The sequence below is a fragment of the Melopsittacus undulatus genome, chromosome 1 (genome assembly GCF_012275295.1).
Source record: "Melopsittacus undulatus isolate bMelUnd1 chromosome 1, bMelUnd1.mat.Z, whole genome shotgun sequence".
Taxonomy (NCBI): domain Eukaryota; kingdom Metazoa; phylum Chordata; class Aves; order Psittaciformes; family Psittaculidae; genus Melopsittacus; species Melopsittacus undulatus.
The window spans coordinates 102,123,575-102,150,117 of NC_047527.1; the positions used below are offsets into that span (position 1 = coordinate 102,123,575).

The 26,543-nt window shown below is 46.6% G+C and overlaps 1 protein-coding gene across 4 annotated transcripts in view; it reads right to left on the minus strand.

Moving 5' to 3' along the window:
* Positions 1–739: 739 nt before the first annotated feature.
* LOC101877908 (mitogen-activated protein kinase kinase kinase 3-like) overlaps positions 740–26,543 on the minus strand; it is a 77,157-nt gene continuing 51,353 nt past the window's right edge. For 3 of the 4 annotated variants that reach the window (XM_031049837.2, XM_031049836.2, XM_013129303.3), the window contains 12 exons: positions 25,276–25,389; positions 24,073–24,184; positions 16,668–16,801; positions 13,870–13,943; positions 11,774–11,841; positions 9,800–9,892; positions 8,603–8,797; positions 7,567–7,715; positions 6,846–6,977; positions 4,116–4,245; positions 3,544–3,721; positions 740–2,325 (listed from right to left, as the gene is read on the minus strand). In XM_031049837.2, the coding sequence (XP_030905697.1) occupies positions 2,097–2,325; positions 3,544–3,721; positions 4,116–4,245; positions 6,846–6,977; positions 7,567–7,715; positions 8,603–8,797; positions 9,800–9,892; positions 11,774–11,841; positions 13,870–13,943; positions 16,668–16,801; positions 24,073–24,184; positions 25,276–25,389 (1,608 nt within the window). In that variant the 3' untranslated portion in view covers positions 740–2,096. The remainder of the gene's footprint in view (positions 2,326–3,543; positions 3,722–4,115; positions 4,246–6,845; positions 6,978–7,566; positions 7,716–8,602; positions 8,798–9,799; positions 9,893–11,773; positions 11,842–13,869; positions 13,944–16,667; positions 16,802–24,072; positions 24,185–25,275; positions 25,390–26,543) is intronic. The other variant, XM_031049838.2, reaches the window with a different exon arrangement.

Genomic DNA, 26,543 nt, shown 5'->3' on the forward strand with positions numbered 1-26,543 from the left:
GAAAATCAAACCCAAAGAGATTCAATGAAAGAGGAGACAGCAACTTAAAAACTTTTTGGTTTTTTGGGTTTTTTTTTATAGCTTTGGTGAAAACACATCTCATTACCCTCTTCGGACAAAACCCTCCCCAGCCAACACTGATGGTTTTCTTTTTGTCCGTCCATCCCACGTTACCAAACAAACTGATGATGGATTTGGTCCTATTCACAGAATAAAATACTTCACTCCCACCCAGAGGAAGGAGGTGACTTTAAACCCCCCCTTCCCAAGGAGAGCTGCCCATTACCGCTGTGTCAGACTGGCTTCACCAGAGCCCAGCTTGGGCAAGAACTGGCCTCTGTAGGTTTGCAGGGAAAGTTCTAGGGAATCCTTTGAGCTATTTCCCTTCATTTTCCCTGACCATACCAGTGTTTTATTTTTAAACTGGAATAGCTCTAATGTTTGCTTCTTTTCCGAGCTGCGGACAAGGAAAGGCTCCTACTGCTACACCCGCTGTGCAACGTCTTGATCTCTTCTTCCACGCGGAAGAATCCAAGGACATATCAAATCACACCGATCTCCCAACTTCCTCTTCAGTCCAAGCAACACTTTTCATTTTCAATTAGAAACAATACGTTTTCACCCACTGGCATGAAGACAGCAACCTCCCAGTAACTGCATATTTAACCCTTTGCTGGGCCAGGTGGAACACAGCTATTGCAGCAGGAAAAGGGACGGTGCAATTAATTTGTCCAAAATAACCAGGATCTGATGAATTTATTAGCTTCCAAGGACTGTGTGCGTGCTCCCTGCCCAGTTTTCCAGCAGGGGACTGCTCATCAGGGCTGCAGCTCACAACTGGCCTATTTTCTCCTACAACTTCAAATATACTGCAGGAAATCTGTTTCCAGCTGCCCTCAACTCACATAACTCTCTTCTCCTGGTCTGCAGCTTCATGGCCCTGCAGCTACTGCCTTGGGCACCACCACGGAGACGGTATCTCCCTTCCCTGCTCCCAGGGCTGGTCCTACAAGGCCTGGAGAAGGCACCCAGCCCTGGGCAGTCCAGATCAACAGGCTCTGCTTCTCTCTGCTTAGGTTATTTGGAGACCCACTTGGCTCCTCCTGCAGCTCTGCTTTCACAATGTATTGGCAGCCCTCCAGCCTCAGTGTAGCAGCATAGGTACAGGCTAGCAGGGCTAGGGCTGTGAGCAGAAAGCATCCTCACCAAGACATCCTCCAGCTCCCACCTGATGCCTGGTGGTTCCTAACAAGAACTGTCTGATGCTCAGCTGCAGGCATTGGCAGCATTTAAACATCCCTCCACGCAGCCTGTGGCAGAGGTCCTGGGCATCCGTCCATGGGTGTACCCCACAGAGACCTCCTGCACCCCGAGAGGACCCCTTCTTCCCAGACTCACACACACATGCATGCACACACATACACAAAGGCAAAGTCAACACGGCTGCTGCATCATTGCACCCGACCCTGTGCTTTGCGCCGAGTCCAGCCTCACTCCTTGATTGTAACCGCTTAAGGCACAGAACAGTATTAAATGCCGCCCTGCCTAGAGATGTGGGCTGGTCCCACAACCTCCAGGAGGGTTCGGTCCCCTTGTGAACAGGGACACGCAGGTCCCCCCGACTCTGTGGTCTGAGGATCATCTCCTTCGGCTTGGCTGAAGCCCCTGTCTGTTCTCCTGCAAAAGGTGGTGATTGCCACTGAGCATCTTATTCGTCTGCTGTCCCGGGGATGCTGCCAGCATCGCTGTTGTGCTGTGGCAGAGGACGGATCCCATTTGCTGCACTTTCCCCAAGAGATAAGTAACATGGTGAGGGGGGATGACCCCCTTATCGCTGGCAGCAAGAAGGTTACTTGGTCTGAGGCCAGCACTTGCACAGTCTGGGAAACCCTCACTCTGAATTCCTGGTGCCAATAAACCTGAGAGCAGCTTGGAAATCCAACAACACAGTGGGTGCTGAGGCAGCAACAAGCAAGAAGGGACCTATGGGGGCCACCGTCAGGACAGCCCAGGGTGGAGGTCTGAACCGTAGAGAACAGAGAGTCTGGCGTCCACCCAGTTCCCACCAGCGTTTCCCCATCCCCACTGCTGGGGGCTCAGAGCCCACAGTTGACAAAGGGGTGTCTCAGCAGGTCCTCGGCTGTCGGCCTCCGCTTCTCCTCCACGAAGATCTGCTCGAGGAAGTTGCGGCAGGAGTTGGAGACGCTGTCGGGGAGCTGGGGTTTGGTCGGCTGGGTGGCAATCTTAAAAATAGCCGCCATGGCCTCAAACTCTGCCCACGGTGGCTTCTCTGTTAACATCTCCACCACGGTGCAGGCCACGCTCCTGCAACAACGCCAAGACACAGGGATGAGATGGAAGGTAGCGCAATGGGGTGGTGGTTGTGTATCTCAATCAGCTCTAAGGCTGCACCTGACTGGATGGACTGCGGGGAGCAAAGCCACATGAGTGATGAGTGAACATCTCTGGAACACATGGGCCCCTGAAACTCACTGTTCATGCATGTCCTTGGCACTGGGCTCTCCCTCCCACTAGCAGAAGTAAACTTGCAAGCCTTGTTCTAAAGCTGGTGGTATTTCTGCCTATGTTAACTGGCAGATATTAAGTTTGACAAGAGCATGTGAGAGACATTATTGGAACATACCCTGAAGGGAAAACTAGGCATGAGCCTAGACACCATTGTTTCAGCAATAGTGTGTATGAATGAATGTATGAATAGTCAGAGTTAAATGTTTGCCTACATCCAACTTCATCTCCAAAGTGCACCTGAAAAGGAGCACAGATGAGCAGCAAATGCCCAAGAGGTTTCCCTGTGGTTGCTAAGGAGGTGTCGTCACAGCAGGGACACTCTCTGCCACCTCCATTCATGGTTGCTCTTAAGAAACTGAACCACATTTTCCTTCTATCAGCTAGAGAGGTGGTACAGGGTACATGGCTGCCTGACTAGTTTTTGTTGACACTACTTGCTTGGGCATGCAATGGAAAGTGCATTGCAAAGACAGGGCTTTCTCCTCATTAACTGGGAGGATTAGTAGTGTTATTGCAACTCTTTCAGGCTCCAGCTGACATCCTCTACACATCCAAACATTCACAAGCAGCCAGTGAATTTGGTTTTCTTTGTGCCTGAGCCACATGAAAACACCCAGCAGCAGATTTTGAGAGGCTGCACAAGATTCCCCTGAGCCTAGGTTTTAGCTAACCTAAAATCAGGGCCACCAAAACTCAACAGCTCTTTCAGCAAACTTTGTTATCAACCTGCTTTCCAGAATTAAAGAGCTGCTATGGGGTCAAGCTGCACATGACCCCCACATATAATAGGAACTTCCAAAAGCAAGCTGTGACTGTAAGTGCTCCTGTTTTGGGACCTTCAGCTGCAACATGTACCCTCTGGATAACTGCATAGTTGATCCTAACATTCCTATTTCCATCCTTCACACTGCTCCATCTTCCAATCACTAGCTATGCTTGTTGCTCCCATTACAACTTCCCAAAGGGATTGTTAGATTTAAATGGCAGTGGTGGGGTTTCTATTGTATTCCTTACCATACATCAGCTTTCCTTCCATAGCCCTCTCCACTGATAACCTCTGGACTCATCCAGTATGGTGTTCCCATGACAGATTTAATCCCAGTCCCAGACATGCAGATGGTTTGAATACGTTTGCTGGCCCCAAAATCTCCAAGTTTCACATTTCCAGCAGAATCCCTCAAAATATTGGCACCTGAGGTGAAAAGCAAAAACAAAAACGCCAAGAGATGAAGCAGCGACCTGAACTGAAGTGGCTACAGCAAGGAGAACAACAAGGGCACTGGCAAAGAGCTCATCATGAAGGACCCCAAAGGGCCTTGGTGGGGCTGGACCTGGCATAATATAAAATCCCTCTCTCCTAAGGCAGCTGCTCTCTGAGAGGGTTGACTCTCACCAGCATCTCCTCACTCACCAGGTTTCCAAAAGGGAGCAGTGAATGGGAGATGACAGATCATCTTCCCTATGTTCAAGCTGCTGAAGGTCAGAAGCAATAACACTTTACCAGATCCCGTCACTACATTCTGCATAAGAATTTATACTGGGACAGGAGGAGGTTGGGTTGAACAAATACTCTGTTATCTACTCACCTTTAATGTCCCTGTGGACAATCATATTGCTGTGTAAGTAGAAAACGCCCTGCAGGATCTGCCTGGTGTACTTCCGTGTGACATTCTCAGTCAGAGCACCGTAAGCTTTTAGCTGGTCCTTTATTGAGCCCTGTTACATAGAAACAACACACACCAACTGTAAGGACCAGCAGAACCACTGCACATTTTCAACAACTGTATCTTCCAACTCAAAAAAACCCTGCTCTGCTGTGGAAACAGCAGGATAAAAATCCACAAAGTGCTGAACGGAACATTGTCCTCAATGTACCCGAGGCCACTGGAGAAAAAGGCCCGCTGTTTGGTGCCTATCAGTGCTGCCTTCTGCCAACACTACAGATCTTTTTCCCCCTCTAGTGGCTGGATTTCACCAACAGCTCACGGGGAAGAACTGAACTGATGAGGAGTTACCACTCAAGTGAGAGGATCAACTCCACTAGTCAGTCTTCTGTGAAGCTTCCCCCCAGTTTCTTACAGCAAGGAGTACCCACTGCCATGAAGCAGACATAATCAGCCCCACAGGGGACTCCTTCAGCAGTAAGACCCAGGGTAAGCAATTTGCAAAGACTTGAATTTCTGATCCAAGCATGCAGGCTTCTACTGAAGTCTGATTCTGTTGATCAAAGAGGAAAAGAAGCAGGGGTGCAGACATCTGCCATCTGCAAAAGGTTCATCAATTCAGTTTAAGTTCTATTTTCTGTCCACTTGGGAATGGATGTCCTTCACTATGCCAGATGGGTTTTAACAGTGATGAACCAGAAGTAGATTTGGGATTTAATCAGAGGGAACACACACAGCTCTAACTCCAGTATTCAGGTTAGCTGGAAAGCAGGAGGGAAAACTCATCCCGTTTCTGTCTGTCCTGCAGCTTTGGGGTTGATCCAAGACTGCCATAGTCCCTCTGTTCAGGGAACAGTGGGCTGCTCTGCTCCAAGGCAGTCACTCAAACTGCATCAGCTTTTCCATATCCACTCTCCTCTGCTGTTGCTTTGCCCAGCTACTGTTTTGGCCTTCTTTTGAGGCTGGTAGTGATCCTGTGGGTGGGCCTCTGCCTTCCCTTTTGCAATGCAGCTGAGTAACACAAGATGCTTTGAAATTATCCCTCATACAACTTGTATGCAAGGTATATTCCTGCACCCACAACCAAACAACCATTCTTATCCTACCATCCCTCACCCTGATGGGGAACATCAAACAAGAAAGGGAAATGGGGTCTTCAAGGCCTGTGGTTAAACAAATCATTATTTTCCAAACATAAATTCAAAAGTAGCTTCTGGACAGGGCAGAAGTCAGCTATTTAACAGGGACAGGCATAAGAATGCCAAGCTAATAGTGCACCCAGGCTCGGCCCTGTGAAGATTTCTTCCAAGCTGGTTGTGTTAAATCAGAAGATGGCCAAACCCCGCATTGCAGAGCTGCTGTCCTGCAATGTTTGGGAACTATTTCACTTCCACTAGCCTTGGAGACCAAAGCCCAGAGTGCTTTTGTGAAATAAGCTGTTGTTCCAGCATGAAAGTCAATCTGTATTTGGTCAGAGCTCTGGTTTATCATTTAAAAAAACAAACATTCTACTTCCAGCCCTGCTGGACACTGCCCCAGCACCAAGTGTTGGTTTCCTGGCTGCTAACAAACATTGACACGCTGCAGAAAAAGCGGCACGGGGACTGCCAAAGCTCCCAGGCTTTACTCCTCTAGGTCCATGCCTTGTAGTAAAGCCTGAAAGTGCTGCTTTCACCTGTCCACAGGGAGAGAAGGAGGAAGGCTTCGGAAGAGACTCAGGCACATGAAAGTCCACCTGATTACTCACACGCAAGATGCGTTAGGAGAGGTTCTAGCACGTTTATTTAATGACCAAAATGATTTGCAACCAGATGACTTCATAGTCCCTTCTGACCTTGAAAATCTCTGTATAAACAAGGGTTTATTCTCCCACACTCTGGGGAATGAATCCAGCTGGACAGGAGGGACTTAGCAGAACAGAACCTCCAGCAATGTAAATAGCATCCTGTGGGCTTATACCAGCCGATGACTTTGTCTGGATGTAATTCACTTACTTGCAAACAGAGATAGAGATGTTCCACTAATCTGTGTACATTCTCCAGCCCCAGCTTAGACTATCTCAGAGCTTTCTGATGTTCTTTTTCCCTAGGGCTGTTTCATCCTGTATCAGCGAATTTACAAATTAAAGCCACTTGTGCACGAGAGGATAATGCTACCAACAAAGTTCTGTCCTGAACAGGAGAAGACTTACAAGTGAGCAACACTGCTTTTAATATACACATGCCAAGATCCATAAATAATTGGTGACAGCTGTGGGTGGACAGTTGTACTATTAGCTTTTCCTACAGAGATTTGCAATAAATATTTAAGGATGGGCTCAGGCCACAGTGTTTGGAGCCAGATCTAGATCATGTTCCATATTCACCAAGTTCAGATTCCAGACTGTAAACACACCCTGCTCCAGGATTCAAACCTAAAACCTACCTTCAAAGCTTTTGATTTCAACCGGTGTATATTGAAGGGCTTCACCCATGACATGCAGCTCACAACCTAAGCTTTCCCAAGCCTCAGGGGTGCATCCACTGCTTTGGTTTGGCTCATCAGATATAAAGCAGCTCAGATGAACTCCAGATCCAAAGTTCACCAAGTTCCAGGGCAGTCTAAACCTGTTCTCTGTCACTTAGGACAACCTTCAGCAGGAACTGCACTTACCCCTGGCATGTATTCAACAAATATAGAGAGTTTCTTCTCCTCAGGATCCCGCAAGCACCCATAGTACTGCACTATCCTGTCGTGGCGGAGAGTCTTCAACAGCTGAATCTCACATTCTAAGGCATTAACTTCCTGCAACAAAACAGACGTGCTTCGTGATGAAACGGAATGGTTACTTTGGGAATATTATCCAAATACTGCTTAGTGCTGAGCACTCTGTTCATAACACCAGTGAAGCTGCCCACAAGGACACCAGCCACATAAGGCTCAAATAAGAACTGCCCTAAGGAAAAGGAAAAAAGATAGGATACACAAGGGCTTGGCTTTGAGATAGTTTTACTTATTATTACTTGTGCTCAAGGAGTTTTTCTGGAAAGGTGTGAATGCTGATACTAGCAAAGCCAATACAGTACCCACACAGAGAAGGTGGCAAAGGAAGCGAGGCAGCCAAAACTAAGGAAAGAGCAGACAGACCTGTGAGAGATACCTGAGACAGAGCAGGAGAAACCTGGTGAAAGAAAGTAGGGCGTAAAGAAGTCACCAGGGCATGCTGACTGTGCCACAAACCATTGGGGACCACTCTGGAAAGGGCAAACACCACACACTGTCTCCTCACTCTGCCTTCCATCAGGAACATGGACCTCTTTGACATCTCTTCCTTCAGCCTCCAGCCCATCATTCCCCAACATGCTGTAGAACACAGACCTGCCCTTGTACTCACTTTACTTGTCTCTTGACTGTCAGGGTCAAAAGGCACCTGCTTCACTGACAGCTCCCGGCCAGTGTCAGCATCGTAGCAGAGATAAACTTCCCCAAAAGCCCCTCTTCCAAGCAGCTTTCCCAGCCTCCAGTTCACAGGTGCCTGCAGGGCTATATGAGAGACGAGAGAGTTGAGAGAAGAGCACATAAAGGAGACTTCATTATCAGGGTCCATCTGAACCTATACAGAGCAGATCAGGCTTGCAATGAGGCAGTGTGCCCCTTCTCTCCCAGGGACACCATGACAAACTAGTTTTAACTTCATTAGTGTTACTGGTGTGTGTGAGGGGGATGTCTCTCAGTCTGCATTAGTGTAAAGCAGAAACAAGTCCCAGAAAAGGCACATTTCTTTCAGTCTTTCCTTCAAAAACTGCTGTCTTGGCCAATGTTGGACTTTCTGTCCTCTGCTATTGGAACAGTTAGCAGAGTACAGCATGGCTGAGCAGCAACACAGGCAGGGACCAGTAAAGAGTTTCATCTCACTGGTCATTCCTAGGTTATCCACCACTGAACATGTCCAGAATGCAACAATTCCTATGGCATGGGCAGCCTTGCAATTCCAGAGCAGCCTGCCATACAATCTTTGGGTGCTGGGGCGACAGTAATGTAAGTCAAGGAATGGAGCCTCTGGGATGTGAGAGCAAATGCATCTACGTCTCCTGGAAGTTTCTGCTGCATGAGCACACTTACAGTCCAACACACAAGCAATTTTCTGCAACTCAGCAAGGGATAAACACCAGCTGACCCCACACATGCTCTCAGCTCAAGGCCAAGTTGAGATACAGTGCATTGTATTAAACTTTCCTCATTGAGACACAAGCTAGCACACTGTGCCTTGTACTAGGAGTGGAATCAGAGTGCATTCACACACACGTGGTTAGCTGATGCCCAGCTCGTGCCCCATATGTGCTGATGCCCAGTAACTCAGCAGGTGACACTAACTTGATTTTGTATGAGACCCATGTGTATTGAGATACCCATGGCTTTGATTCACTTACAGTTCCTAGCTTTCGTAGGGGAGGTGCTGAAGACTTGCAGACCTTTTTCACAATTGCTCCTCCATTTGGGCCTGTACTCGTCATACTGCAAGGTGCTGAGCTTGCTGTCCCCATTAAAGCTCTTGGTTCGGTTAGAAGGGCCAAGCTGAAACAGGTTCTCCTGTGGGAAGTAACTCCTGGGAAAAGTCCTCCGGCCTGTAGGAGGAAAGGGGGAGAGTTATGGCGAGAATGCACACACCAGTTTGGATTTACCTATAACCACCTTCTCACATCACTGCCCAGATCCAGCGATGCACCTCTTCAGATTAAACAAAACAAGCTTGATGAAACCGAAGCAAAGCCATGTGAACATTTTAAATTTGATTTAAGAGTTGTTAACAGCAGGCTTTACATCTAATGCAGATGTTTCCAGAGGGGGTTGAAACAGTTTAATTACATTAAGGGTTTTTGTTGGTTGTTAATCACAATTCAACTCTGAGCAGGCAGGGATTTACACTGCAAATTATCCCTGCCATCCCCTAAGTCCACAACAGAAATGATCACACAAGAGTGCCAGATCTCATGATCACTGCTTTCACAAGGTTGGTGTCAGTGAGAGATGGAGTTCATTCTAGAAGGCTCAATATGCTGCCTGCATGTCTTCAGGTTGGTTTTGGTTTTTTTTTTTCCAAAGGGAATTTGGTTCTTACTCATTTTTGCCTCCCACTACTTTCAGTCTCATACAGTGAATGGAGGAGCAGCAAGGTGATGGAGTAATTTCCAAAGCTCAGAGCTCACCAGCTTAAAACAGAGAGGTGAACAGATATTGCTACCCTGAAATTGCTAAGGGATTTCCTGCAGCTCTGTGAGAAATCTGCAGTAAAGCTCACAAGCCAGCATCCTTGAAAGCCAGCAATTCAGGGGAACAGAAAGGTTGATATTGCCAGGGATGAGAAATGCCAATCATCCATGTGGCTAAGGAGGAGCTGAACAATGACTTTTGAACATGCTTTAGATGCTCAGCACTTCCCAAAAGCAGACCTGCAAGGTCACACAGAAGACGCTCTGCAGAATGCACAAGCGAGTCCCAGATTACTTGGTGGTTCTCCCTCTATTAGAAACAGCTCCTTCCCAAGTCTCTCCAGTCCTAGGCATTGTCACCAGCATCGAGATCCTGGACTGAGCACCTCCCTCCCCAGCTCTGCATCATTATCTTACCATCACTGTAGTCCTTGCGACTTTGGGAGAGGTGGTATTGCCTTGGGAAGGTCCCACCTTTGCCAAACCTCTCACAGAACGGGATATCGAAATCTGACAGGAGAGAAGAAGATACATGTTTCTGAGTTCAGGTCAGAATCAAATGGCCAGATAATTTCTTACAAGAAGAATGGGGTGACAAGCTGTTCATTCACATGACCACACATTCCCCAAGGCTCCCTCTGAAATCTGTCCACAGTCACACTCCTTAGTGAAAAATAAGGGTTAGACACAGTGGCCTTGGTCCCCTTACAGCAAAGAGGTTTAACTGCTCACTTTATGGACCCTGGCCCACACTGCTCAAATACAAGGCAGGGAATTAACATAGACCAAGCCTGGTTTACAAGACATCTTCTTTGCATATGGAAAATGCAGAAATTAGTGTGGAGACAGAATTCCCAGGCAGAGTCAGGTCCAGATCCATTTACTCTAAAACATTTGCTTTGATATCAGCTATTTCCAGGGAAATGCAAAAATACAGCACTTGGTTAATGCTGAATAATCTCTCCCCTCTTTCTTATCAGATGCAGCTCCTGACGTCTGAAAGCCAGAGACCAATTTATACCTCCTGAGCTCCAAACCTTTATACTTACTTTGCTTAAATGCTAGAAAGACAGAAGTGATTAAAGACCAGAGTTTAGATTAGATACAAGATTATGAGAGACATGGATGGACATGCAGGATAAGGACATATTTTTTTAACTAAAAAAAATAAACCAGCACGGGAAGCCATTGCTGGTAGCACTGAATAACTTGAGTTTAAAATATCTGCTATTTCTCCTCTATCTTTCACCTGCTGTTTTTCCTCCATCCAACTCTAATGACACAGTCTGTTCTGATTGTTTGTTTGTCTTAGCCTGGGGCCAGCAGCCACTCCTTGGAGACTGCTCCTGGCCTCTGCTGCACTTCAACGTGATTTCCCCATTACAGCAGTGCTCAACAAGAGTGCATAACGGCTGAAATATGGTCAGCAAGAAAAGCAACAAGGACAGGGCAAGAGGTTCTGGGCGAGCCATATGTGAGCGACGACGGAGTGGTGTCTCAAAGCAAAATACCTCCCCTACCACTGGGGATGTATTAAAACCTAAAGCATAGTGGACTGACAGCAGCTTCATTTCTACAGTTCAATCTAGAAATCCTGCCTTAGGCCAGGAACGAGTTATCATGCCACAGGCTGACTGCCATTTTCTCATTTTTAATAGTGAAAGTCATTGCAATATTACAGAGTTTCCATGACTTAACCAGCTGGATGTTTATAAGTGATTAAGCAGTAACCTTGCAACTTACCAATACACTTTTCTCTAACAGCATTTGCATGATTACAATTATTAATGTAAGTGGAAAAGTATAACTCCCTAGAGAGTACGGGACTCAGGTTTTGCTATGTAGGAAGCCAGGACCCTGCAAATGCAACTCATGTGTACTAATAACAGAGACAAAAGGTGATCCCACAAGGCTGTTTCCAGCTGTCAGCACCTCGCAGCTGTCTCCAAACACAAGAGCAAGGCCCCCACTCAGCAACTTCTTCCAACGCAGATCTCTGATGTTTCAAGTTGCTTGCATCTGTTTACCTCAGGGCCCTTGCTATCCATTTTGCACTTACTGCTGGAAACCAATTCCTGAACCAGGCTCAAAGACTCTTCAGTGCTACCACTACCATTGCTGCACAGCTGAGAAGGTTTAAGGGTTAATGATGGTTTAAGAGGAACCCTGCCTGCATTTGATGCTCTGAGTCTTTTTAGAGAACATTAATGTTTGATCATTGCAGAGGTCATTTTTGATATGTAACCTAAGCTGTGGAGCTAGTTTGCTTGATTTTTTTTTAATTACTTTTCATGCCATCTCTTTAATGGCCTTTATCCAGGCTCTTTTCTACTTTTTATACTTTCAACTTTTTATACTTTTAAGCAAATACAAGACTCCAAGTGTGCTTACCCATACAATCAAGACTGTCTTTGAGATGGTTCTTCCTTCCAGGAACAGGGGTTTGGGTGAAGGGAGGGCTGCAAAGGGATAAAAACCCAAAGGATACACTTTATTATATCAGAAAGGCTGCTTTTTATATCAGAAAGGCACTTTATTATATCAGAAGAATGAATTAGGAAGTGGTTACACACAGAAAGGACAGGCTATACCACAAGATGGACTGATCACTGATCAGCCCAGTCTACCCAACTGAGCCCTCATCCTCAAGTTGCACAAGAATAAAGACTGCTTTTTTTTCTGGATTACAGCTTGTTCCTGTGGCAAACAAAGGGGATGCTGAAAAAAAAACCCCAGTCACCAGGCTGAAACGAAGCGGCCACAAACTGTAACACCTATGCATAAGATGGTACAGAAGGAAGGCTGCAGATTTCTCTTCCCTCAACATCAAGTATTCAACTGTACAACTCTGCTTTCTTTGAACATTGCTGAGTTGCTTTAGACGCACACACTGGAGTCCTTCAATCACCCATAATTTACACAGGTCTCCCCTCCTCTGTAGCATCATCCCCCACCTTCCTCATGGCGAAGGGTCCATACCACCACTGGGCACACTTTCAGGAAGGAGAGTGCAGGACTGGTGCTTTGATGCTCAAGGTCTTTAAACTACATTGAGAGGATGCGAAAACACTGCAAGGATCTCAGCAATCTTGATTTCACCCCAGCCTCTCTAAGGAACAACAGGGTAATCTGGGTAGCTTGCTTTTCCACTATCCCTTTTAATAAAATGGGCAGAGCAGCACAAATCTGCTTTGTAAAGTGCTCCGACATGTACTCATGTCAAAGCTGATCACGACAGGCTTGCTGTGGAAAAAAGGGATTTGTCATGTCTGATGCTAATAAATAACATGTCACCATGCCCGGTGACTAACTCTGCTCTCTTGACAAGGCTAATGCCATCTCAAGCAATTGGCTGCAAAGGCTCAGTTATATCTTTGCAGGAATAGTCATACTTATTCCTCTTTCTGCCTTTGAATGATATAGCCCTCCTCCTCATGCATTTTCCAACTCCTACACCCTATGACTGAACACAGTTTCCTGCTTACTTATATGTGAAATCAAGCCATACTACCCTCTTGAAAACACCTAACACTCTGCTCTCGCTTTACAATAACGTGTTACAACCACACCGACCTCTGTTGCTCTTCCTAGTAAAGTCTGTGTAAAAGCAAAGCTGGGGCTTAGAATTTGGGAGCTTCAATACAGCTGTAACAATGAGCAAATACTTCACAGGAAATTATTAAAAGCCACAAAAAGGAAATGGACCTTGATGCTGAGACAGATCCAAAACACTCAGACCTGCAAACCCAAAGCAGTATACACAATCAAATCAGTGCAATGCAGACCTGCTGGAACACAGCCTTGATGCTGTATAGCAAAAGGGGGGGAGAGAGGAATCTTTGATGCAGATGGAAAAAAAAATATATATTACTTCCCAAAAGGACACTGTGTCTTATACACAGCCTACCATGCACAGCAGCAACCATACAGTTGCTTTGCACGTGTGAGCTCAGACCAACCAGCCTCACCAACTATTGAACTGCAGCCTGTGCTAGTACAACGTGTTCTAGTTGCTTCCTGCTGAGAAGCTAAACTTAGTTGTTGCTCATCTGGTGTCCTCAGCACCTTGACTGACACGTCTGTGGCTGCTGGCAGTGCACAAGGCCTGCCAAACCTACAATTGGTCAATGGAGAGCAGACAGCATGCCTAGGGAGGAGGAGGGATGGAGAAGCTAATACACGGAGTATTGACTTGGTGACTGCAGAAAGACAGGGGTAGGAGAGGGATCTGACTGTAGCAGAAAACCTGGGCACACAAAGCCAGGCTGTCTGCAGATCCCCAGCTACTTTGTCCAGCTGCTACAATTCAGATCACACCATCACAGAGATATGCCCATGCTAGGATCTGGTTTTCAGCATTCAAGTTTTGCTCAAGTGCATCCTCATCCCAAAAAGAGCCTCAGGGGATGCCACTGACCCTGCTCCACTCCTGCTGCAACACAGAGGCTGCATTTAAGCTTGTGAACATGGTGACACGCAGGACTCACCTGTCCACAGACCTGTCCAGCGATTGGCAGCTCCCAGACAGTGAATCATCGGGGCTGATGAAAGCTTCAAGCATCTATTAGTGAAAGAAAATGGGAAACAATAAAGCCATGCACCGTAGCTCTTCAAATTCGAGTACTAGCAGACCTCTGCAAGGTCAACAAGCTCCAGTGAAGCTGGCTGATCTACATCAGCTGATACCAACCCCAGCAGAGATGAGATTCAATCTAACAGAAGTTTTCTTCCCAGGGAAGATCTATTTACAATGCTCTCTTTGGATTATTGTTCCTTACAACCGCTTTTTGCTAGTAGGGAAACTGAGGCAAAGATAATTAACACCCTGATGAGCAGAGCATGCTGAGAAGTGAATGAGATACAAAGTGCTCAAAGTATTTGTGGGAAAAATAGTAACATATATATGTCAGGACACAAATGATGTGCCCAAGGCCAAATAGACATTGTGCACCATAGCCAGGATCGCTGCCCTGGCACATGAGACCAGCCTTCCTCCCTGGTGATAAGCAAAGCATCATCAGGGCTTTTGGCTGGAGGAACTGGCTTGGCTCTCACTAGCTCAGTGAGTCAAAAGCTGCATTTGTGTTGCTTCCTGGATGAGACATTGTAATAGACGGGGTTATTTATAGCTGGTTAGTAACAATAGAGGTTTTGTATTGAGTGATAAACCTAGGGGCTATGTTCACTTCCACACACAGCAGAGCTTGCTCAGGCCCATGCTGTGCCACAGTCTGTACAGTGCTTCCTCCTGGCTGCAGACTCACAGCAAACGCTCGCTAACTCTTACTCCACAGCCAGCCCTAAGCCCAGCTCACTCCAGGGAAAGCTGAGCAACGAGGGTTAAACACCACATGGAGTCACCCTTTGCTGGCTCCTGGACATGCATTTGCTCCTCCTTCTCTTTGTACAGCAACAGCTTCCCTCTCCATGTGCTGTTCCTGTGTTAGACCTCCTCAACGGGTTGCCATAACAGCTTGCATTGTTGTGGCAGGCCCATCCCAATTGTAAAGTGTGATTTTTGCTCCACTTTCCAGTTTTAACCCCAGAGCCTCACCCTTCAAAAGGCACTAGGCCAGAGAGGAATAAAATCTCTGCAAGAACCCAGTCTCCACCTCTGCCAGCCATGCCAGGTATCTCCCAGCAGTTAAGATAATGCTGAAGCACTCATTTCTCAAAAGCATAAAATTGGAAACCCAGGCAATCTCCACACTCAGCCCCTGTTCATGTGCCAAGCTGGTCTCAAGGCAAAGGCCACAGTTACATCACAGGCTTGCACAGGGGCATCCCCCAAAAGGCAGCAAGCACCAGCTTGTATGTGGTTTTCTACGAGATACATCTGGAAGCTGGCAGCACTCTGAGAGCAGGGCCCGTATGGGGAAAAGCATGGCTGTTCAATGAGAAGAGGAGGGAGGAACCACCAAGAAATCCCCCCTGAAACAATCCCCAAATCCCCTTCTTCCTGAATATAATTCAGCAGAGAAGGGCAGCAGGCCACCCACAGCACGATGCTAGAGAAAGGCAAGTAGAGCACCTGGGAACCTTCACCAGGAACAGGCTGAGAGCTCAGCTAGTGCTAACAAGGCTGCATTAATAGCCCGTGGAGCTGTGCCGATTTACTCCCCAGGGGGTTCATGGGGACTCTCCCCCTGCACGCACATGCCGTTTGCCTCAATCCTACCAAACATGTTTGGAAGGCATGCAAAAACAATAGAAAGCCAACTTTCGGCTGCAAGGAGCACAAGATACATCTGCACTCTGATGCTGCCAAGATTTAACTGGAGTGACTTATTTTATTAATGGCTGTATAATAAACTGTTGAAAACACAACTTTGCCATGGAAACACTGGCACAGTCTGCACACAAAAGCGGAGCTAGTGGGTGCTATTTGAGTGTAGGGAATGCATTTCTCCTAAAGAAAGATCCTTGGGGGCAGTCACAGCAGCCTGCTGAAGTGAGCTTAGTGCCTTCCAGATGTCCCTCCATGTCCCTCCTGCAAACTGTGGATCCTGGTCTTGCCTTTCCAAGAGCTTTGCAAGAATGAATTGTGTGTGCAGCCAGCTTAGCTGACTTCACAGGAACTATACTAAGCTCTTCAAACCTATAGCTTGAGCAGAGAGATGTAAATTGAGAGGGAGGAGCAAGCTATTCCCCCTCTGGTCCATCCACACTGCAGTTTCCACCATCATGGGTACCAAACTGGCTGGAGGAAGAGATACTGCTCATCACTGTGCTGAAGAACTAGTTGCTGTTTTATTACTGAGGGATTAGAATATACAAATTCCTTATTAGGAGATTTAAAAAAAACACATATGGGGGAGGCATAGAAACAAAACCACAGAGGCTGTAGGCAGAGCCAAGACTGTAACTGGAGCTCAGGCAGAAACAGCACACAGGGAAGCAGCAAGAGCCGCTCACATCCACAGGCTGTTGCAATCACAGGCAATATGTTGCTTGGCACACTACTTCGTGGTCCCTGTAATCCAGGAAAGCTGTGGCCACAAGGACCTGGCAGCTGCTGTGCATGTATGTCCCATATCTATGCTCCTCCGGAGCTACCTGAAGTGCCTGAGCACATTGTCATGACCACTGCAGCTAGCTTTTAGGGTTCTTGGAAATTGGGCCTGCTGTTTATTGAGCATATCAAGCCTGAGGGCACCCATTCCTGGAAAAAGCTGGCCTGAGCCCCACAAACGGGGTCTTTAATTATGGGAATGGCATTCACAGCACAGCCTCCCTTGTGTCTGCTGCTGTCCTGGTTTAACCCACACCCCCCAGCCCCACTTACATTCTGATCCATGGTCTCAGGGATGAACTCGCCCTCACTGTTGATGCTGGTATAGGATCCCTGGCGAGCAATCTGCTGCTGCTCTTCAGGAACGCTCCCTGGGGGTGGAGAGCTCCGGCCAGTGTGCAGAGAGCCTAGGAAACAGGAAAGGCAGGGGTCAAGGAGAGAACTTGACACATCCAACTCCTTCCAAAGACCTTGTTTCAGTGATCACAGACCTCCTGTAGATGCTGCTGGGTTTCAATTTCTGTTGAAGGGAATAGAGGAGCTAGAAGCACAATACTGTTTATGTACATCTACAAAGCTTTTGTAACAGGGATAGTCTGTTACTGTGGGGCCACACAATACCTAGCAAACTTGACCCTCAACGCACCCTGGATTCCAAGAGCTCTGCACTATACCCTGGTGCTCTATTAATGCTAGAAAGAAAAGGACTCCAGAATTCTGTTTTGCTACAATCAGTCAACATAAAAGCAGAACACAAACTCCAAACCGATCGCTCCTCTTTGACCTCCAGGCATTTCCTTCCCCCGAATCACATCACTGCCTTCTTGTTCAGCAATCTGGGAAACAGCCTGGGTGAACTTGGTGCAACATCGCTTAAACACTTCTTATATGGAAAATGATTTGTACTTAAATAACCCTCTTCTTATTCCCTCAAATCCTCCCTAACTGATTCCTTGTGTCTATTCAGGCTTTAGGAAGCGTTGCCCTCACACAGGCTTGGCTCCACTTGCCTTTCTGCAGTCCCACCCCTCCATCCCTGGGCTATCATTGCTTCCTAGCAATAAATTGCTGACAGAGGTCCATGCTCATCTGTGATGGAACTTTAACAGGTCGCATTGTGCAATATGAGCCTTCACACAACACAACAACTTGTTTTTAAGGAGACTTCTGAAGAGCACACATCCTTGAAGAGATATAAAGCACATGGAGATGGGTTTCTTCACACTTTGATTCCATTTTTATGGTACTCTTGCCAGTTCTTGGATTCATTGCTATCATTTGGTAGAAACATGCCCAGGCTAAGCACAATATTGCAAGATAAAGGTACCAGGAAGGGGCCTATTCTATCATGAAAAGTCAATGCTGATCAATCAACACAATGCTTCTGCCTCTTCTGCTGCTATTCTACATCACAGTTACTGTGCCAGATCAATCTCTGGCATAAGTCCATCAGTGTGATCAACACTAGAAATCCAAGTTCCCACCTTTCACTTAAGCTGATATGCCTCAGAAGATTCTAATGTGGAGAGTGCCACACCAGCAATAAAGATCACTAAATCAGGTTTGGTGGATTTATATCAAATACATTGATATCTCTGTCCCATAGTATGCCTTCCTACAGACTCCGTGCTCAGATTGTAAAATTAAAAGTCATAAGGCACTGAGTTACTTTTTTTCCCTTCTTCCTATTTTCTCCTTCACAGATTTCCTGCAGGGTAAGAACACAGCAAAAAAAACGTCCAACTGAAGTAGTGCCAAGATCAAGGGGGGAGAATCTCTCGAGTGCTGCAGCACTCATAATGAACTGGCTTTCCACCAGCCCTGAAAACAAAACCAGTTGGGAAGTACGGCATCCTCTCTTTGAAGATAAATAAACAAACGTTTAACCATTTAACAGTTTGGGCACCCTGGACATACCACTGCATTATTATCCCCTCATTTGCTTAGCAGATGTCAATCCAGAATGCAGCTTAAGGACATTTGGGTGGCTCTTGCTCCAAAAAGCTGCTAGAGGATTTGGTGTGGTAAAACTGCTGTATCTTAGCCCTACTGAGCATTTCTGTTACTGCTAGGATGAGGTGTGGGTCTGCTCAGCACTGCTGAGGTCTCTCAGTGCAGTAACCCACTCATGACCCAGGAAGTCTTTGACACAGAGCTTACAAAGGGCCATACATGTCCTGTTTGATTTTGAACCCAGGGAGTTAAATGCACTTTATCACAAGTGTGGAGACTTTGCATGATCTCACAGTAAGCCTTTGCCTGTAACAACTACTCCCAGCCATCAGGTCAGTTGTGTTTGACCTTCCAGAGTCATATTTCCTGCCAAAAACTGTAAGAGGGGATAAGACACTAGCCATTTCCCAGCAGGCAAGGAAGTTAAGCAAAATGCTTAGTCTTTTGCATGCTTGCAAACTGCTGGATTGAACCAGATCCCTTTCAGACTGTTTGGGTAGAAGAGCTGGTCCAAGTAATTTATGTAGTTCAGACCTCCAGCACAACTAGTTGCTGCTGCTTCACATCCATTTATGTCCATCTGCCCTGGAGGAACACAGGGAGATAGTGGGAGCAGAGCCCTGAAGGCCATTGTTGATTCCTTTCTTCAGCCCTACCACGTGAACAAAACCTCAGGCAATCTCAGTGCTGCTGGTGGGAGACAATGGAAAACAGGGATCAGGCAGAGACAGCAACCCTGGTACTCAATAAGAGGCTTAATGCATAGTGAGGGCAAAACAAGGCATATTGGATAGACTAGATAATGCTGCTTTACCCACCCAGAAGCAGAGGAAGAAACTGACATACAAGCCCAGATGTGCCTGTTTGGCACATCATAGATGTTCTTCACACTTGACCCAATACTCAAGAAACAGCAGCAGCACCAGGCAGAGAGAGGAGACGCCTAAGGGACTGTCCTCCTGGGGTTTACAGGATTACACATCAGCTCCAGTCCCCAGACCCAGTGCAGATAGGGCAGACTGTGAGGGACTTCTTTAGAAGCCAAATGCTGGCTGTATCTAAGGTCCTTTCCAGCCCTAAACATTCTATGAGTCTGATCTCAGTAGCTGTGCTGAGGATTCCTGAACTCAGAGAACTCTGCAGATTGGCACTGGTTGAGCATCTGACCTCGGTTACCCTTTGGAGCAAGGTGCTTTGGGAAAGGATTCCTGCTCCATGTTGAAGGCAGTAATGTAAAGCCATATATTTGAGACTAGAGCACAGCATGTCCTGAGCAGGGTGAACCAGGCCAGCACGGAGACTTACAGTCACTGCTGGCATGTACTGGGGTCTTTCATGTTCTCTTCTGTTATTTTTACTTAAGAAGTGTCTTTCATGCAGTATGTGCAAGTTTGTGGTGCTGCATGTACAGCCAGCTCCCCTGTGCCAGGCTTGGCTTCCCTCCATCTCCATGTTGCCTCACTTCACCCCTTCCCTAACCCTTGCAGGTCCTTCCCTAAACTTCCATCACTGATTGGCATCAAGTAGGGCTCCTGATGGAGAGGAGAAGCCCCTTAAAAGCCAGTGCTGGGGAGGGTTTGCTGGCAGCTGCCTATGCTCACAGCTGCAGCCACAGAGAGCCCAGCCCTGGGATGACGTCGCCAGAGCCAAGCGAGGGACATCATGTCAAGATGTGCTGTTCCTCTGAGCCCTGGCAGAAATATGGGGGTCAGGATGCAACAGCACACAAAGAGGAGATACACCTGCAGGAGACTTCTCACTCTGTGACTGTTGAGGGGAGGTGTGAGCACATGGTCCAATTCTCCATCCTCTCCACACTGATCCTCTGAGGATGGAGTCCCGCATCTTGACATAAGGCAAAATTTAAGGTGTCCTAATAAGCAGGACAGGGCCCATTTTCCAGCCCTAAAGCAGCTGGCATGATGCACACAGCCAAACTCTCCTCAAAACAGAGGGGGTATCATCCATCCCAACTCCTGCAACAGGAGATCTGTAAATACAGGGATCTGTATTTAAAACCTCTCAGCATGCTATAGTGGAGGTTTGATGCTGCTGCACAAGTGTCCAGGCAGCCATGAAAACTTGGGCACCATCACTGCAGTGGCAATTCTCTGAGGTGAAAGTCCTGCTGCTCCCATGGCTGGTCCATATCTGACAGCCCAGATCCAGCCAGCATGAACTCGTGGTCTGGAGGGGACTGGCAGGCACGTGATGCCACAGCTCAGCAGCCTGGTCTGCCACCATGAACAAAATAAATTTAAAATAATTTGAGATTTAAAAAAAGGACAAGGGGTAACAGATTCAAACTTAAACAAGGGAGGTTTAGATTGGATATAAGGAAAAAATTCTTTACTGTGAGGGTGGTGAGGTACTGGAATGGGTTGCTCAGGGAGGTTGTGAATGCTCCATCCCTGGCAGTGTTCAAGGCCAGGTTGGATGAAGCCTTGGGTGATATGGTTTAGTGTGAGTTGTCCCTGCCCATGGCAGGGGGGTTGGAACTAGATGACCTTAAGGTCCTTTCCAACCCTAACTCTTCTATGATTCTATAATTTTAGAAGAAAGCTTTTGGCAAATGTTTCCACTAAAATGGTGATTCAGGAATGGGGCTCTCAAATCATTTGTGGATAATGATCTGAAATGTGTACGTCCTCAAAGTAAATAAAGGCAACTCTTAGTTACCTGAAAATCCAGAACCCAAATACATTTTGGCCAAAGTCTCCTGGCGCTCAGCTGAATGTTTGTGGATGCTGGTCACTAAAAGACTGGAACATTTTCTGCCCCCCACACCCCTCACCAAAAAAAAAAAAAAAAAAAAAGGGGGGTGGGAGATTTCAGCTTTGGAAGTTTACAGAAAGAAAGGAAAAAAAAAAAGAAATGAAAATATTGACTTTGCACAAGGTTTTTCAGGGACATGAAGTCAAGACATTTTCTGTCCAGAAGGAAAAATAGCCAAACCTTCCTCAGAACATTCCCCCCCCCCTTTTCCAATGTGCTTGTGCCAACAACATGCACTTTCATTATTTTTTGCTGCTGCTTACATGGCAAAGTCAGCAGAAAAACAGAAGACGTCTCAGAAAACACTGAGAACATGACCCTGAACCACCTTTTCTTATAAAGCCACTTTCAATCTCCCTTTAAATGTGGTTTCAAGAGAAAAGCTGAACTGAGTTAAGATCCTCTCTTGATAGCAAATACTTTGATGACAGGAGAAGCAAACACTAAAAAACCATGCAGCTGGAAGTGAATAGCAGTTTCACTTACAGAAATCCCAGCCTCTTAAGGCTGCCTTTTGACTATCCACCAGGTTCAGTGAAATCCCTGGTTCACGGAACCACAACACAGGATCATCTCTATTGCCTGATGTTCAGTTTTATGCTCCATTTGAAACACTGCTCTCCCTTTTGGCTTCCTGGACTTTCTGCCCAGCTGTTAGATTACCCAGTTCTGGCTCAGGAGATGAGAATAAATTAATCTCCTGGCTTGCAAAAACCTTCTAAGCAGAGCTGCAGTAGCTCCATATAGACCCAGATAACTCCAGAAAGATCCGATTGCTCTTACCATGCAGACGGTTGTTGCAACCCCTTTTCAAACAAAGACCGAAACTGACTGTCTGCATGGAAATAAACCCAGAAGGATGACTGTAGCATGGGCTGGTTACCTTTGCTACCTAACAGCATCAAGGACACTGGTTTTGGTGCATTAGCAATCAGCATGCAGATCCTCCTGAATATCCCAGTGTTAACACCCTACATCCTACATCTGGTGCTGTCTGGTCCTCCTCATCCATACCTAGATTTAAATAAGCATGTAATACCCATTCCTCCACTCTGCTATTCAGGCATTCCCTCAAAATCCATCTGTATCTCAGGCTCTCACCCTTGAAGAGCTGAGATCTCTTCCTTTATCTGCCTTATCTACAGGATGCTCTTCAAGGCAGTGACATCTCACAGGCAGTAGTAAAGACCTGGTCAGGGGCCCTCTTGTTATTACAGCAGCTCCAAAACAGAAAAGGCCAAAGCACGGCACAGAAGTTAGTGTGAAATTCTGACTTTGCAAGAACTAATCTTGTAGCTAGCACAGTTACATATGGAATCAATTCTGCCCATCACGCTCAGTTCACACATCAGTGACAATTCCCGGTGCCACAGCTCTTTGCTGGTTTACATTAACAGCTCAACAAGTGCCAGAAAGAAAGCAAACAGCAGAGATGTTTCACTCAAGCACAATTTCTGCTGAGGCTCTGTGCCTTACTATGTATTTGTGCGTGCATTTCATTCAGGGTAATCTAGTGACTCTGCCAGACCCTGGGCAAACTCTCAAGAGCAGTGTGAGCTAAAAAAAAAGCCACAGTAGAAAAAGATAAGCCTAGTACATTGAACCATAAGGCCCACAGAGAGCTCTTGTACCACCCACCCTTGGCTTCAGTAAGAGTCGGATGCGGCTGCACAAGGGGCTATGCTGGACCTACCCCAGAAGAACATTTCCTATATATCATCTGAGATAAAACAAACCACAGGATATACGAGAGAAAAAAGGCAAATCCTTGGAGAAAAATGTACTTTTGTTGTACAGAGAAGAGTTTGGAAGTGCTTACTGTCATATAAATAGAGAGGATGTTTGAGGGATTAAATATATCTTTATGCGTATTTGTAAGGTCCCACTTTATTTAAGGGCTCTGATGTGGTCATTTCTACAGCTGTCAAATCATTGCATGAAAACAGTAGGGACCTATAGAAATTAACCTGTAACCAGCACCCACAGACATGGCAGAAAACAGTCACTGTATGACAAAATCATTATCCTGACTACAGGGTGTAAAATGAATAAATTATAGGGTTGTTACACCAATTTTGCACAAGACACCCTACTCTCTACAAAATTCCACAATGTTCTTCACAAAAAAAGGTTCTAACAGACAGCTTATCAAGAGTACTTGTAACTTCAAAAAGCTTAGAGCATTTTAGAAAGCAAGAAAAGCATAAACTCAAACACAGAAAACCAACAAAAGACCACACAATGCTACAAATAAATTTCAGTCCCTCCAGGGCTGCAAGAAGAGACAAGGCACTTGCAAGCCTGGCTTTCGAGATTACAGGTGCCTACTCTTAGTACTTTTGAAGGAAAGGGATGCTCCCCTTCATCTGAAACCACTGCAAAACACTGCACACATCCATTCTCCTGAGAAACCAGAAAAGCAACTATCACAGACAAGCAAGAACAGACTGATGGCATGGAGACACATATCTGTAAGCTTCTTATGTGGTGAAGTTGATCCCAGCTCAGGAGCAAAGAAGCCTAAGTGCATTCAGCTATATTACCCTGCTAACTGGGAAAGGAGGAGAGAACAACAGCAGGTAGTTAAAGGAGTATGTCAAGGCCTAAAAAAAGTTTTGGCTTTCTGTAGATCCTCACTCTTCACTTTGATAAAGTTCAGCAGAACTGAATTCACTGAAGATTTTTATTACTGCATTACAAATTACACCTCAGATCCCCTCTTCTTCTTAGCTTTCATGGCGAACATGACTTTGCTCAGTACAACCTCATCTGACCTGTGCAGCTTGCAGTCTCTTCCTCAGGCTGAGGATAAGCAGCAACTGCACTGAGTTATTGATGGGAGACATCAGGGTAGCCATCCAGACTGCAGCAGGTACAGAGTTGTGACAGAAAAGAGAAAGGAGATGGTGGCCAGCACAAAACAACCCACAGAGCACTGCATTTTGCTGACCTGTTGAATACTTCCGTGTCCTTTCAGAGTCTTTGTACAGGGATCCCATGATATCACCCATGGATCTGGAGATCCTCATTTCGTGCTGCTTGCTGTTGTTCGGCTGGAGGAGCTGGTAATCAGACAAAGGGAATGATTAGACTTGGCCAGAGCACTTGTGGACACACCATGACCATGTTCCCCAAGAACTATTAAAAACAAAACCAAAACCCAACAAAACCAATAAAAAAAAGGACATGCAAGTAATCTAGAGTACCCCCAAAAGCCATTCACAAACAATTCACATCCGTTACTGAAATACTCTAATTAAGCTCCAGTTGGTAATGGTCAATAGAGACAGCTGACAAAAGACTGCTCCTGCACTGCATTATTTCTAGATAGGTAAAAAAACTGATCCCTGGCCTGAACCCAGATTTGCCCCCAAATCAGAGCCTCTCCTCCATGCTCCCTGTGTCTTTAAAAGGAGTGGAGAAGTTCCAGGAGCTGTGAGCAGCAGCATGGGGACAAACACTATGAATTTCAAGACTCTCAGCCTCTCTGGTACTTCTAGGAAGTATAAAGAAAAAAACACAGAGTTGCAACATCTGCGAATCCCTTGCTTTACAGCCTGTGCTTGGGGCAGCACGACATGTGCTTTGGCAAGACACTCCGTGCAGGCGAGGTCAAGTTAACAGGCTTAACTGCAAAACCACTGAGCTCACAAAAAAAACAAATAAATAAAAGGGGGGGGGGGGGGGGGGGGGGGGGGAAGGACAGTCCTGCAGGAGACTGAAGGATTCTCCAGTTCGCTCTTCCTGGCCTGCAGGACTGCAGCATGACATGGAGGGAACAGTTTCCATGCTGCCAGAAAGCATGGCAAGGGTGAGGGCACCACCCTGTATATGAAGGAGAAGCTACAAAAGAATGATGACAGCAACCCTAGGCAGAAAGCACAAGGGGTTCTCTTAGGGTTTAACCTTGCCTGAGAATCCATGCAGTATTAACCCTTCACAGGATACAGGAAGAGCTAGGGGGAGCTGAGCTCAGGCTCTGGACTGCCACCACAGGAGGATTTCTGAGCAGCTGAAACAGAGCAGGGCTGACCCCTCTCATGACCAGCTTGCCCTTTGCTCTCCACCATCAGGATACTCATTTCCACTCCCCAACACAATAACAAGGCATCTCGCTCCGGATACAAAAGAGCATAGAAGGTGAAGGGCTCACATTCGCTTTCTTTGGAGCACTCACAAGGATCCTCAGGCTCTTCAGGGAAGGGCTCAGCTCCAACTGTTCCATCGCTTTGTCCAAATCTTCCTGGGATTTCAGTGGGATCAGGAGCTGGAAGGAATTGAACAAACACTGGAACATGGTAGTGTCATACTTTTTGGTAAACAGAGGAAGCCAGATCCTTACAGTGAGCAGTTTGGGAATCAGGGGACAAGGGAGGAACCCAAGGAGGTGGACAGAAAACAGACGCCTTATGCCCTCCAGCTTGCTGAGCTCTAGTATTTTCTTCCAAGTTCTCATCTACCACAGAACAGATGCAAAAAATCACAACAAAAAACATCTGCAAGCAGAGAGCTTAAAGGTCACGTCACCAATTCAGCTAGTAGGAAGAGGAGAAGGCTGAGATGAAACCTTAGGCTTGTTGCCTGTTACTCTGGGGCTGTTCTGATCTTGGAGTTTGTAGGCAAGACCTGCTGCTGCCCAGCCCCAAAACAGCCCCACACATTCTTTCTGGGTTTCTTCCTGGGAAGATCACCATAGAATGGTGCTTCAAGAAAGCAGTGAACTGTATCCAAGGATTTACTCTGGTAGATTCTCAGTGTCCTTCTCTACAGCTGTTCCTGTACACTAACAGTCTCCCTAGTGTCTGGGCATCACATGAAATCAGGGAACAACATTTCACAACTAGGTCTCTTCCCTTTTAATGTGAAGGGTGTGCATTGCTCTCCCTCCAAGAACTACTTCGACTTCCAGCAAGACAAATTCAGCTTCTGCTCTTTACAAGGTAACCAGAACAGAGAAATACACAGTGCCACATCTATCAGGCAGCTAAAGGTCCTGATATGTTTCTGCTAAGTGGCAGACTATTGCTCTCGTACCTCCAAAGGGAATCGGACCCTCCTGACATTGTTGTGTGGTATACCATGTCCAACACAGCCTTCAGTTTTCAATGCCCAACACAGCTGCGCTTCAGAGGGGCTCTGTGGCCTTCTGCTGCCCTGGGCTAAGATTAATCACACAACTTTTTTGCCCCTCATTCAGGGCATTCTGCCTAATCTCATAAAAACCAGGCCTCAGCCTCTGTAGCTTGCCTCGGGCACTGGCACTGAATCCAGCCAACAACATATGTTATGCCTGTGCCAAAGTACACAGCAGTTGCACCTACCAAAGGGAACGAGTCACCACAACACCCAGTAGGCTCTTGCTGGTCTTACTGGGAGCCACAGCTACCAGAACTCCTGACAAGCAGCTCAGGCCTCCAGGCG